This window comes from Schistocerca gregaria, chromosome 2, assembly GCF_023897955.1.
Source record: "Schistocerca gregaria isolate iqSchGreg1 chromosome 2, iqSchGreg1.2, whole genome shotgun sequence".
NCBI classification, from domain to species: domain Eukaryota; kingdom Metazoa; phylum Arthropoda; class Insecta; order Orthoptera; family Acrididae; genus Schistocerca; species Schistocerca gregaria.
The window spans coordinates 761,927,341-761,942,516 of NC_064921.1; the positions used below are offsets into that span (position 1 = coordinate 761,927,341).

A 15,176-nucleotide genomic window follows, 5' to 3' on the forward strand; every position below is an offset into this window, starting at 1 on the left:
GATGATTCAAATCCCAAAGAAAGCAGGTGTTGACAGATGTGAAAATTACCGAACTATCAGTTTAATAAGTCACAGCTGCAAAATAACTAACACGAATTCTTTACAGGCGAATGGAAAAACTGGTAGAAGCCAACCTCGGGGAAGATCAGTTTGGATTCCGTAGAAATGTTGGAACGCATGAGGCAATACTGACTCTATGACTTATCTTTGAAAACAGATTAAGGAAAGGAAAACCTACGTATCTAGCACTTGTAGACTTGGAGAACGCTTTTGACAATGTTGACTGGAATACTCTTTCCAAATCTGAAGGTGGCAGGGGTAAAATATAGGGAGCGAAAGGCTATTTACAATTTGTACAGAAACCATATGTCAGTTATAAGAGTCGAGGGACATGAAAGGGAAGCAGTGGTTTGGGAAGGGAGTGACAGGGTTGTAGCCTCTCCCCGATGTTATTCAGTCTGTATATTGAGCAAGCAGTAAAGGAAACAAAAGAAAAATTTAGAGTAGGTATTAAAATCCATGGAGAAGAAATAAAAATGTTGAGGTTTGCCGATGACATTGTAATTCTGTCTGAGACACCAAAGGACTTGGAAGAGCAGTTGAATGGAATAGACAGTGTCTTGAAAGGAGGATATAAGATGAACATCAACAAAAGCAAAATGAGGATAATGGAATGTAGTCGAATAAAGTCGGGCGATGCCTACAGAATAATGCTGAAGATTAGATGGGTAGATCATGTAACTAATGAGGAGGTATGGAATAGAATTGGGAGAAGAGGAGTTTGTGGCACAACTTGACTAGAAGAGGGATCGGTTGGTAGGGCATATTCTGAGGCATCAAGGGATTACAAATTTAGTATGGGAGGGCAGCGTGGAGGGTAAAAATCGCAGAGGGAGACAAAGAGATGAATACACTAAACAGATGCAGAATGATGTAGGTTGCAGTAGGTACTGGGAGATGGAACAGGCTAGAGTAGCATGGAGAGCTGCATCAAACCAGTCTCTGGACTGAAGACCACAACTACTACTACAACTGTATTCAACTACTAACTTTCCCATGCTTTACATTACATGCATTACTCACACTAAAAGCATAGTATGGTCACGAGTCGTACACTGTTATTGTGTGTGGGAGTCAATATTCATTTGCAAAAGATATCAATATTTCAATGCCGCAGATGCTGTTATTTGTCTACAGAGCTGAAGCTCTCGTTAGAGCACCAAACTCCAGAGGAGAGCAATTCAGAATTGCAGACAGGCATAACAAAAATAATGTTACACACTGAGCTTTCAGCCAAAGCCTTCTTCAGAAAGGAAAAGAAAAACACACATACCTCGCATTCTGGTGACCACTATCTCCATTTCCTCAGCAAGAATGCAACAGTATTGCATCAAGTAGGGATGGGAATGGGAAGGGATAGCAGATACAGATGTGTAGGGAGGAGTCAGCACTGTCTAGTGGAGCGTGCAGTCAATGTGGGAGGACATGGCTTCCAGGTACAGTGTTGGGCGGCCTCCCCTCATATATACATGCCAAACTTCCCACAACCTCCACGAACCAATTACAAAACAGTACCATCACAAACTGGAGCAACTGAACCACATCTTTCATCAGGGCTTTGATTGTCTATCATCATGCCCTGGAACACTTTACACAAAATCCTTCCCATCCCGCTTTACCTGTGAGAAGGCTTGCTATGAGTATTTCTCTCACACACAACTTCATTTCAATAATTGTGTACGTTATTAACACAACAGTGTGGTGAGCGTCTCAGTACCCTTCCTAAGCATTCATGTGGCAAATTTCGGGATGTTTCTGTAACCATCACGCCTCATAAGAGCTTAAATATGGTGCAGGGTATTATATTCTACAGGGAAATTCTTTTGCAGTCTGATGACCAGCTGCTGCACGCAGGGGCGAGGTGTTCATTTCATCCGGTGTGCCCATCGAGGTCCGAGGGATAACCAGGTTGCTACCAGTGCCTTCATCTTGGCCTTTGAGGGTGACACATTGCCTGAGAAGGTCAAGCTGATGGTCAACTACGGTGACATCAAACCATATCTCCCCCCCCCCCCCCCCCCCCCATGATGCGGTGCTTTAAGTGCTGGAAGTTCGGCCATACGTCTTCCCGCTGTACTTCCAGCTCCACCTGTCGAGATAGTGGACGTCCATGTGCCCCGCCTCCCATCTGTGTCAACCGGAGAGCATCATTCACCTTACTCGCCAGACTGCAGGATTTTACAAAAGGAGAGAAAAATCGTGGAATGTAAGATCCTGGACCAACTGACCTACACTGAGGCTAAGAGTAAATTTGAGCATCTGGTAGCTATGACCTCTTCATAAGCCGCCACTAAGAGAACAATTGTCGCCCCCATCAGTTCTTCCAATTTGTCGCCTCTCAGAATTGGGAGACTACATCTGCCCCCTTAATTGTGGGGGGCCCTTCCCTCCCTGTTGCTTCCGCACCACCTACTTTGGGACCAACAGCCCCCCAACCATGGGATTTCAGTCCCCACTTCTGAGTCAGAGAAGTGTAAGGCTTTTTCGGCTCCTCTCACTAGGAAGGGGTCCCTTGGGTCACTCCCTTCCCAGATTTCTGCCTAGTGGGAAAGATGACACCTGCCATGGCTGAAGAGCACAAAAGCAGCCGGTCATAGGGCTTTACAGTCCTCCTCAGCCCCTGAGACTGAATCAGTGAAGCCCTCCCAGCCAAGGAACAGCACGAGAAATCGAAAAATAAGACGCATAAGAACAAGGAACTTGCGGTGGCGCCCACACCACGGCTACCTACAAGCTCTGTCTGAGGATGGAGTGAAGATTCTGGCATCTGCTGAAGACCTAGATCTTGCCGGACCCTCACACAATGAATACAGGCTGCTCAGGCAATAAGTCAGTGGCAGCAGGTGACTCTGAGGTGTAAACTGCCTCATTGAATGTTCCCTCCCTTCCCAGTCTCATGATGACGTCATCCTCCAGTGCAATTGCAGCGGTTTTTTCCACCGTCTGGCTGAGCTATGGCAACTGTTAAGCTTTACACCTTTTTGCATTGCCCTGTGCAGCTATAAGGGATATTATAGGAACCGTAGAAAATATAATAGTGTTTGCGTTTATATCCTAAACTCGTCTGTAGTGACACTGTGCCCATTCAAACCCTCTTGAAGCTGTGGCTGTCAGAATACAGACGATGCAGAAAATAACTGTCTGCAATGTTTATCTTCTGCCAGATGGTGTGCAGTACCCCTGAATGCATGAGCTGCACTGATTGATCAACTCCCTAAACCTTTTCTACTTTTGGGAGATTTTAATGCCCATAACCCCTTTTGGGGTTTACTGTCTCAGTTCGACCGCTGCCTCTTAAATTCTGGGGCCACCACACATTTCAGTGTGGCTCGAGGTAGTTACTCGGCCACTGATTTATCAATTTGCAGCCCAGTACTTCTCCCATCAATCCACATGATGACCTGTGTGATAGTGACCACTTCCCCATCTTCCTGTCACTGCCCCCATCTTCCTGTCACTGCCACAGACACCTGCCTAGATAGGCTTTAAACAAGGCGGACTGGGAAACTTTCACCTGTGATGTCACCGTTGACTCTCCCCCACATGGTAACATCGATGTGATGGTTGAGCAGGTGACTACCACAATCTTTTCTGTGGCAGAAAACGAGATCCCTCGCTCTGTAGAGTGCCCCCCCCCCCCCCCTCTTTCCGACAAAAGACAGTCCCCTAGTGGTCGCCAGAAGTCGCAATTAAAGAGCGTCGGCGACCTCTACAGCGACACCCTTCCCTGGAGCACATCATAGCCTTTAAATGGCTCCATTCCTGTGTTCACCAGCTTATTAAAAGATAGAAAAAGCAGTGTTGGGAGAGTTTCTAAGTCTCGATCATTGGGTGCCATACACCACCTTTCCTACTCTGGACAAAGATCAAATGTGCTTTTGGGTACCAGGCCCCCCACAGGTGTTCCCGGTGTTAACATAAATGGCATACTATGTACCAACGCAAACACGATTGGCGAGAACTTTGCTGAGCATTATGCTCGAGCCTCTGCATCGGAGAACTACCCCCCAGCCTTTTGCACCCTCAAACGGCGAAAGGAAAGGAAAGTCCTCTCATTCACTACACACCACAGTGAACCCTATAACGCCCCATTTACAGAGTGGGAGCTCCTCAGTGCACTTGGACATTGCCCCAACACAGCTCCGGCCCAATTGGATACATAGTCAGATGATAAAACATCCTTCGTCTGACTAAAAGCGCCATCTCATCACCATCTTCAACTCGATCTGGTGTGATTGCGTCTTTCCATTGCAATGGCAGGAGAGCACCATCGTTTCAGTGCTCAAACCCAATAAAAACCTTTCTTTGATGTGGATAGCTATTGGCCCATTAGCCCAACATTGCTTGTAAGTTGCTGAAACGTATGGTGTGGTTGGGTCCTGGAGACATGGCCTGCTGGCTCCGTGTTGGGGCTGCTGCTGCCTAGGTCGCTCTACCACTGATAATCTTGGGTCCCTGGAGTCTGCTATCCGAACAGCCTTTTCCAGACCCCAACACCTTGTTGCTGTCTCTTTTTAATCTACAAAAAGCGTATGTCACCATCTGCCGACATCATATCCCTGCCACATACACGTGGGGTCTCACAGGCCTGCTCCTGATTTGTATCCAGAATTTCCTGTTACTCCGCACTGTCAGTGTCCAATTGGTGATGACTGCATTTCATACTGCTCCACCAGTACTGGTGTTGCTGAGCGGCAACTACAGGGAGCCATCCACAAGGTTCAATCATGGGCTCTAGCCCACAGCTTCCAGTTTTTGGCTGCTAAGTTGTGTATCATGCACTTGTGTCGGCGTTGTACAATTTATCATGACGATCCACTCACTGTAGTGGAGACTTAAGGTTCTTAGGACTGGTTTTCGACACCTGATTGACTTGGCTATCTCACCCTCATCTGCTTAAGCGGAAGTGCTCGCAGCACCTCAATGTCCTCCTCTGCCCTGAGCAACACCAACTGGGGTGCAGATCGCTCTGCTCAGCTGCAGCTGTACAAAGCCCTTGTTCAATCCCGCTTTGACTATGGGGGTCTGGTTTATGGTTCAGTGCACCCTCAGCATTGTGTGTACCCGACCCAGTGCACCACTATGGCATTCACCTGGCAACGGGAGCTTTTAGAATGAATCCTGTCACCAGCGTCCTGGTGGAGGCCGTTGCACAACTACTCACCAGTTAAGTTGCACACATTCATGGTTCTCCTGATCATCCGAATTACCGCCTCCTTTTTCCACCTGCGGTAGTTCTTCTCCTACATCAGCAGCCCAGGTCAGGGCTAACGATTGCGGTTCGCGTGCGATCCCTTCTGTCTGAACTGGACTCAGTTACTCCTGACGCTTTAAAGTCCCAATTTGGCCCCCACCCAATTTTCATCTCTTTCAAAACAAAGAACACCTTTAGTTGTGGCTCTGTCAAAAAAAAAAATCAAATATTCTAAACAGCCGGTCTCTTATTGGGAGATATTGCGTTTGACATCAGGGTGACTATGTTGAAAATTAAATATGTAGACATGAATATGTGTGTGTAGAATGTTAATAAAGTTTGTTTTATTTGAAAAGCTTAAGAGTTTTCCTAATCTAATTCCCTCAGCATCACCCGATTTAATTTGACTACATTCCATTATCCTCGTTTTGCTTTTGTTAATGTTCATCTTATATCCTCCTTTCAAGACACTGTCCATTCCGTTCAACTGCTCTTCCAAGTCCTTTGCCGTCTCTGACAGAATTACAATGTCATCGGCAAACCTCAAAGTTTTTACTTCGTCTCCATGAATTTTAATACCTACTCCAAATTTTTCTTTTGTTTCCTTTACTGCTTGCTCAATATACAGATTGAATAACATCGGGGAGAGGCTACAACCCTGTCTCACTCCTTCCCCAACCACTGCTTCCCTTTCATGTCCCTCAACTCTTATAACTGCCATCTGGTTTCTGTACAAATTATAAATAGCCTTTCGCTCCCTGTATTTTACCCCTGCCACCTTTAGAATTTGAAAGAGTATTCCAGTCAACATTGTCAAAAGCTTTCTCTAAGTCTACAAATGCTAGAAATGTAGGTTTGCCTTTCCTTAATCTTTCTTTTAAGATAATGCGTAAGGTCAGTATTGCCTCACGTGTTCCAACATTTCAATGGAATCCAGACTGATCTTCCCCGAGGTCGGCTTCTACCAGTTTTTCCATTCATCTGTAAAGAATTCGCGTTAGTGTTTTGCAGCTGTGACTTATTAAACTGATAGTTCGGTAATTTTCACATCTGTCAACACCTGCTTTCTTTGGGATTGGAATTATATTCTTCTTGAAGTCTGAGGGTATTTCACCTGTCTCATACATCTTGCTCACCAGATGGTAGAGTTTTGTCAGGACTGCCTCTCCCAAGGCCATCAGTAGTTTTAATGGAATGTTGTCTACTCCAATTTTCCACCTAACTAGAAAGACTGGAGATCATGACCTGTCCAACTTATTTTGAAGAACAGGAGCACTACACATAAATAAAAAAAAATATGCAACGGAAATAGAAATGTTGCATGGCTAACGTATCCTTCATCATTCCTGCTTGCAGCAATTAGAACAATCTGTTCTGTGTTATGTTTAAATACTTCAACAGGAATTACAAAATATGTTTAGAAACTCTTTATGTGGTTAATCATCTGCAACTCATAGGGAATTGAAACTGTTTTATGTGATGCAGTTACAGTATTTAATTATCATTAGATATTTATTTTTCAGTGCAATGCCCCTGCCCACCTAAATTTGCAGTTTTGTAATTTCTTATATTTTCAAATGAATGATGATCCTCTGCAATCCTAAAGTTTTCTTACTTTCCTGGAATGTTGTAATTATTTCCCATTTTCTTGTGGTGTTATGGTTAATTGCTCTCAGATGTACACATATTTTCTGAACCCTTTTCTTACCTTAGTGTTTGTTATCCAATTGTGTTCTCCTACTGCATCTGAGCACTTAATCCTTGAAAGCTGATTTTTCTCCTGGTATCCCCTACCAAGATTTGTGACAAGTCATTTGTGCTGAAAAGAAATCTTAGGCCAAGAGGAAATTTTATTGTGTCTTGTTATATATTGGTTTTCAATAAACTAAATTTCCATTCAGCACCTTTTGACTCTAAAAGAATCAGCCATAGCTCTGAAATTAAGGTTGATGTTTTGTTCATCTTTGAAACAGAGGACATTAAAAATGTATACATGGATAGCTGTGTGACAACTCCATGTCTTTGCATGACAATATAAAAATAGAAAATACAGAAAATTTCTAATGTAGGAAAAAAAGGCTTGTTAGGTCATTTAATTATGCTGGGATGATAAGAATCTGACATGATTGTCACCATGGCAAATATTACCTTGTTTTCACACATGTTCATAATGTGAAATTTAAAGAATTGTTAACAGCTTTCCAGATTGTCAGGTTCATGTGAAATGTGGCACATATTTACATAAAGGCTTTTATTCGCAGGGCATGTCTACAAGCAAGTGTAATTGACACATGTATGAAGAAATGATAATATTGAAATAGTATGGTACAAAACAAGAGCAGGTGACACAAACCACTGTAACATCACTGTTCTGTACATAAGAATGGCTCATAAAATGAGCTATGTGCTTAAGTCTAAGTTTTGTACACTTTGATGCAGTTTTTTTTTAAATATCAATAATTACAAACACTTCATGCTGTCCTTCATTATCATGAACCTGCATGTTTGAATAGGTTATTGCTTTCACTTCTGTGCCCTGTGGATGCTTCCCTAGTTGGAATTCTTCACCATATCCTCGAGCTTTAATGTGAAAATTTGCTCGATCAAATTCAAGGATTTTTACTTTCTAAAACAACAAAAGAAATTCAAGAATAAATGTCTAAAACTGAGAATCTTAAATAAAAGGTGATCTATACAACAGTTCTTAAACAACATATGAGAACTACATTTTAGTTATAGCCTCTCTGACAAATGTAATCTCAGAAGAAAAGCATTTTATTTACTTAAAAGAAAAACAGCAAATGCATTAAAAATACACTAAAGAACAAAATATAGAATGACATTAAGAGATATATTAGAAACAATTTCATTAAGTACAGGGAAATAATAAAAATAGGAACTGCAATTGTGGTTCAAGTACCAACTCTAGGAAAAGAATTAAGTCAGCCACCCCGAGAGGAAGATCAGCTTTGTTGGTGCTCAAAGATTATGTTCACTTTATAAACTGAAGCCTCTGAATTTTTTATTTGAAAACTCTTAAGCTTTTTAAATAAAACAAACTTTATTAACATTCTACACACACATATTCATGTCTACATTCCATGTGTGCACAAACTCTAAATCAAACTTGATTACAGCACATTATTTCTCGTGCACTGCCATAGTCACATGCCGCAATTCAGAGTCCTCTAAGTTTAAAGAGTTTTTGTGGAAGGGTTACCATAGATTTCACAATATAAGCAGAGTTAAAGTAATAATAAATTACTTCCTTTGTGTGCCAGATTACATTCAAATTTCTACTACTTGCCAACTTCATGTGTTTTGTAGGAACTTTTTGCAACAGTATCCTCACTCATAACCAGTCGTCCCCAAATTACACTGTCTATTTATATGAAGAAGTATTTTTGAAATTTTTCAGATGTTAATGAGTGTTGTGCATAATGCATACCATAGTAAATTTGTTGAAATAATATTCCCACTTTTTCTACTCATTGACCCAATTCTTCGAGTCAGTGTTTGAGGTATTGTGATCACAATTACAAATTCAACCTCTTTGTAGTAATCTGTCTTCTCCTACACTGTTGGTGTAGAATGTTATTAATGTTTATTTTATTCAGAAAGCTTTAATGGTTTTCACATAATTCATAGGCATTACTTTTCAGCAGCCTCTCATGTATTAATGATGTTGCAGATGACAATGTAATCTCATAAGATGCAATCACCTATAATAAAATGACCAGATGCACTTTTTTTTTTTTCGAAAGGCAAGTACTGCTTTTCAACATTCATTCCTGGTGTCCTGAAAGAGTTTGCCAGTATGCCACTTTGTCCCATTTTGTTAGAAAATGGCATTTATTTTTCTTATTCTCTTTGTTATACTACATAAGGTATGACAAAGTAATGAGACTTATTTTCTTTGCAGACTGTGGCAACCCTGCATGCTTGCCTAGGCACAGTATCTTTGACCTTGGTCTATAAGCTGCTTCTAGTCCAAGCGGCACATCGATGCAACTGCTCAGTCGTGAGTTGTGCTGTTAATAAGTTAACACGTGTTTGTGTGTCTTGTCACAGAGATGGAACCACATAATATTGTGCTATCGTATGCCATTTCTTTTTGCGTTAAATTGGGTGAAAATGTGACTACTTACGGTGGGCTCAAAGGGATCACCCAACCAAAAAAAAAAAAACTCGTGTGTCAAAGTCAAAAGTGAAATGCCTGCTTATGTGCACCTTTGATCCAACGGAATTGTTCATAAAGAGTGAGTGCTTCCTGGACAAACAGTTAACCAATATTACTACAAAGAAATTTTAGAAAGACTTTGTAAAAGAGTTCATGTCCATGTCAACATTGCTGATAATTGCATTCTGCATCATGATAATGCACCATCCCATACTGCTCTGTCAGTGGTCAGTGCAGTGACTTGACTTTTTCTATTTCCAAGAGTCAAAACAGCAGTCAAGGGACACCATTTTCAAACAACACAAGATTCCCAAAGCACACTAAGTAAACTGGATGAGAGATATTAGTTTCATCTCTCAAGACTTCACACATTCATCTGTAGGCAGGTTCATACAGCAAACATGCTTAGCAGCCAAAAGGGCAATCTGTGAAGCCTTCAGTGACTGCCATAGTGGAATCATATTAAAATACCTCTAGCACAACCCAAATAATTTCTGGTTTAGTTAAGGCTGTTAGTGGTTCCAAAGTTAACAAAGGTTGTTGGAGGATATCACATAAGATGAGTTCCAGAAAAGTTACCATCAATGTCAGACGTGCTGGAAAAAGTGTGTGCAATCAGAAGGGAGCTACTTTGAAGGAGACAACACGAAACTTGACTTAAACGGTAAGGAACCAATTCCAACCCCCCCCCCCCCAACACACACACACACACACACACACACACACACACACACACACACAAAAAACCAGTCTCATTACCTTGTCACACGTCATATTTGAATCTTTATGTCCATAATTACTAAGAATGAAAGTGGTTTCGATGGACAAAATTAGTTATGAAAAACAAATATAAATGATCACAATGCTGACAAATGTTTTGTTTCCTGTGCTTCACTTTGGCAATTCAATTCTGATCTCTCAGTAACAGTTGGCATGTGATATGCATTGTTTCAGCAGTTCCATGACAGATTAAAGATGACAAGATGGCAATATATGCTCACTGCTGCATTGCAAGAAAAGTAAATTTCTTAGCATGTGATATAGGACTTGCAATTCATAAGAGACCTTTGAATTAACTTGCAATAATTATGTGTAAAAATCAAATACAGCTTTTTTTCACTTATGAGTCAGATTCTGATGCTCATTGCACCATTTGTAACACTAAGTTATGCACACGTCATGGAGAAACATCCAAATTCAAGTAAACATTAAAAAAAAAAAAAAAAAAAAAAAAAAAAAACAGTACTTGCTGTTGCGTCATAACTTCATTTTTCCAGCAACAGACTGAATTGCAGTTGGCTGGGATTGAAGGAGACTGGGCTTACCATATGGCTAAATAAAATGATAGTTTTTGCTCAAATAACACTGCTTTGAACAGAAATTCTCCCTGTCACACAAAGACTGAAACCATTGTTTCGAACATATCTACCCCTCCTTGTGAAATGTTACAAAAAGAGTGACAAGAAGTCAGTTAGGTTATAGTGTTAAATGCTTCCAATTTTTGAGAGAAATTTTTTTATGTTATGATTAAGTACTTTTTATCACTACATGGTGTCCATGTCAGAATTTTTGATCCTGATGGACTTTCCGGCGAAACAGCAGATACTGTTACCAACTATCTGACTGATGTGCTTGCGAAATTTTTGGGGTTTCATGCACAGCAGATATAGCGCACAACACAATTAAGACTGCTGCAGATTGTATACCAGGGAGTATCCCAGGACAAGGAAAAAAAAAATATGCTTTTTTTCCCCGGCGAAAATGCACTTTTTCTGTGCTAAATGATAGTAGGTTTTTCGTAGATTTTCCCTCGGATCTGTAAAACTTATCAATCCTTAGAATGGTTAACGTTTTGTACAATCGCGTAGAACTTCCCCGGAAGAAAAAAAAAATAATAATAATAATAATAATAATAAAGATGGGGCAAAGACGTTTTGGAGAGACTTTTAATAAAAAAGAGAGAAGTTTTGGAAAGACCTTTGATTTGCAAGCAACGTATACGCTGCATATTTTCGTATTACGAAAGTATAAATTCGAATTGCACCAAACACAGCGCATTAGTTTCCGGAGCGTTGAAACCGAGGTTGCGATTTCCTTTTGTCAGCTGATGACAGCAGCTATTCAGAGCATAGGACACGTGTTATAGTCAGCCAATAGCAAGCTCACTGGTTATATAGGGCGAACACGCAAGAAGAAAAGTTAGCGGTTTACATTAATGTACACAGTACCGTATATCTGCAACAAAAGCTAAGCTTCCACACATAATATTAGTCTCTAACATTAACACGCTACAACAGAAGCTAAGCCTTCACATGTAATATGGATCTTTTTGCGTGTGTTGTGCTTTAAAAAACATCACACAAATGTGTAAACTTAAAATTATTACATAAATGTCTCGGCTCAAAATTCTTGTAAGTGGCTGGTCCTCACACAGTTCAGTTTCGAACGCTCTGTGATTTAGATTTCCATCCCACTTTCTCACACGTAACATAATTCATCTTGTGTAAAAAGAAATTTACTTTGAAAGTAAAGTTTTTCTAACTACCGTTCACAATATATTATCCGGAGACTGTTACAAATAGGTTCGATTTACCAGTTCAGTTGTCAGAGAGCGCCAGAAAACAGGCATTATTGTGTGTGTGCAACTGCAGTGGTGTAGGCAGCCCGCATCATGATGATGTTGTCTTCAGTCCTGAGACTGATTTGATGCAGCTCTCCATGCTATTCTATCTTGTCCAAGCTTCTTCATCTCCCAGTACCTACTGCAACCTACATCCTTCTGAATCTGCTTAGTGTACTCATCTCTTGGTCTCCCTCTACGATTTTTACCCTCCACGCTGCCCTCCAATATTAAATTGGCGATCCCTTGATGCCTCAGAACATGTCCTACCAACCGACCCCTTCTTCTAGTCAAGTTGTGCCACAAAATTCTCTTCTCCCCAATCCTATTCAACACTTCCTCATTAGTTATGTGATCGACCCATCTAATCTTCAGCATTCTTCTGTAGCACCACATTTCGAAAGCTTCTATTCTCTTCTTGTCCAAACTAGTTATCGTCCATGTTTCACTTCCATACATGGCTACACTTCATACAAATACTTCCAGAAACGACTGCCTGACACTTAAATCTATACTCGATGTTAACAAATTTCTCTGCTTCAGAAACGCTTTACTTGCCAGTGCCATTCTACATTTTATATCCTCTCTACTTTGACCATCATCAGTTATTTTGCTCCCCAAATAGCAAAACTCCTTTACTACTTTAAGTGTCTCATTTCCTAATCTAATATCCTCAGCATCACCCAATTTAATTTGACTACATTCCATTATCCTCGTTTTGCTTTTGTTGATGTTCATCTTATATCCTCCTTTCAAGACACTGTCCATTCCATTCAACTGCTCTTCCAAGTCCTTTGCTGTCTCCGACAGAATTACGATGTCAGCGGCGAACCTCAAAGTTTTTATTTCTTCTCCATGGATTTTAATACCTACTCCAAATTTTTCTTTTGTTTCCTTTACTGCTTGCTCAATATACAGATTGAATAACATCGGGGAGAGGCTACAACCCTGTCACTCCCTTCCCAAACCACTGCTTCCCTTTCATGTCCCTCGACTCTTATAACTGCCATCTGGTTTCTGTACAAATTGTAAATAGCCTTTCGCTCCCTGTATTTTACCCCTGCCACCTTTAGAATTTGAAAAAGGGTATTCCAGTCAACATTGTCAAAAGCTTTCTCTAAGTCTACAAATGCTAGAAACGTAGGTTTGCCTTTTCTTAATCTTTCTTCTAAGATAATTTGTAGGGTCAGTATTGCCTCACGTGTTCCAACATTTCTACAAAATCGAAACTGATCTTCCCCGAGGTCGGCTTCTACTAGTTTTTCCATTCGTCTGTAAAGAATTCGCGTTAGTATTTTGCAACTGTTGCTTACTAAACTGATAGTTCAGTAATTTTCACATCTGTCAACACCTGCTTTCTTTGGGATTGGAATTATTATATTCTTCTTGAAGTCTGAGGGTATTTCGCATGTCTCATACATCTTGCTCACCAGATGGTAGAGTTTTGTCAGGATTGGCTCTCCCAAGGATGTCAGTAGTTCCAATAGAATGTTGTCTACTCCGGGGGCCTTGTTTCGACTCAGGTCTTTCAGTGCTCTCATCCTCTTCCATTTCCATAATATTGTCCTCAAGTGCATTGCCCTTGTATAGATCCTCTATATACTCTATACTCGTTCCACCTTTCTGCTTTCCCTTCTGAGCTCTTGATGTTCATCCAAGTGGATCTCTTTTCTCCAAAGGCTTCTTTAATTTTCCTGTAGGCAGTATCTATCTTACCCCTAGTGAGATAAGCCTCTACATCCTTACATTTGTCCTCTAGCCATCCTTGCTTAGCCATTTTGCACTTCTTGTCGATCTCCTTGACACGTCTGTATTCCTTTTTGCCTGCTTCATTTACTGCATTTTTATATTTTCTCCTTTCATCAATTAAATTCAATATTTATTCTGTCACCCAAAGATTTCTACTAGCCTTCGTCTTTTTACCTACTTGATCCTCTGCTGCCTTCACTACTTCATCCCTCAAAGCTACCCATTCTTCTTCTACTGTATTTCTTTCCTCCATTCCTGTCAATTGCTCCCTTATGCTCTCCCTGAAACTCTGTACTACCTCTGGTTCTTTTAGTTTATACAGGTACCACCTCCTTAAATTCCCACCTTTTTGCAATTTCTTCAGTTTTAATCTACAGTTCATAACCAATAGATTATGGCCAGAGTCCACATCTGCCCCTAGAAATGTCTTACAATTTAAAAGCTTGTTCCTAAATCTCTGTCTTACCATTATATAATCTATCTGATACCTTTTAGTATCTCCACAGTTCTTCCATGTATACAACCTTCTTTCGTGATTCTTAAACCAAGTGTTAGCTATGATTAAGTTGTGCTCTGTGCAAAATTCTACCAGGCAGCTTCCTCTTTCATTTCTTTGCCCCAGTCCATATTCACCTACTACGTTTCCTTCTCTCCCTTTTCCTACTACCGAATTCCAGTCACCCATGACTATTAAATTTTCGTCTCACTTCACTGTCTGAATAATTTCTTTTATCCCATCATACATTTCATCAATTTCTTCATCATCTGCAGAGCTAGTTGGCATATAAATTTGTACTACTGTAGTAGGTGTGGCCTTCATATCTATCTTGGCCACAATAATGCGTTCACTATGCTGTTTGTAGCAGCTTATCTGCATTCCTATTTCCCTATTCATTATTAAACCTACTCCTGCATTACCCCTATTTGATTTTGTATTTATAACCCTGTAGTCACCTGACCAAAAGTCTTGTTCCTCCTGCCACCGAACTTCACTAATTCCCACTAATCTAACTTTAACCTATCCATTTCCCTTTTTAAATTTTCTAATCTACCTGCCCGATTAAGGGATCTGACATTCCACGCTCTGATCCGTAGAACGCCAGTTTTCTTTCTCCTGATAACGACATCCTCTTGAGTAGTCCCCGCCCGAGGATCCGAATGGGGGACTATTTTACCTCCGGAATATTTTACCCAAGAGGACGCCATCATCATTTAATCATACAGTAAAGCTGCATACCTTCGGAAAAGATTACGGCCGTAGTTTCCCCCTGCTTTCAGCCGTTCGCAGTACCAGCACAGCAAGGCCGTTTTGGTTATTATTACAAGGCCAGATCAGTCAATCATCCAGACTGTTGCCCCTGCAACTACTGAAA

General features: G+C 40.8%; 1 protein-coding gene across 2 annotated transcripts in view; it reads right to left on the reverse strand.

Moving 5' to 3' along the window:
- Positions 1-7,488: 7,488 nt before the first annotated feature.
- The window catches only part of LOC126334975 (protein archease-like), a 116,636-nt gene continuing 108,948 nt past the window's right edge, over positions 7,489-15,176 (reverse strand). For both annotated transcript variants that reach the window (XM_049997766.1, XM_049997767.1), the window contains exon 4: positions 7,489-7,880. In XM_049997766.1, the coding sequence (XP_049853723.1) occupies positions 7,701-7,880 (180 nt within the window). In that variant the 3' untranslated portion in view covers positions 7,489-7,700. The remainder of the gene's footprint in view (positions 7,881-15,176) is intronic.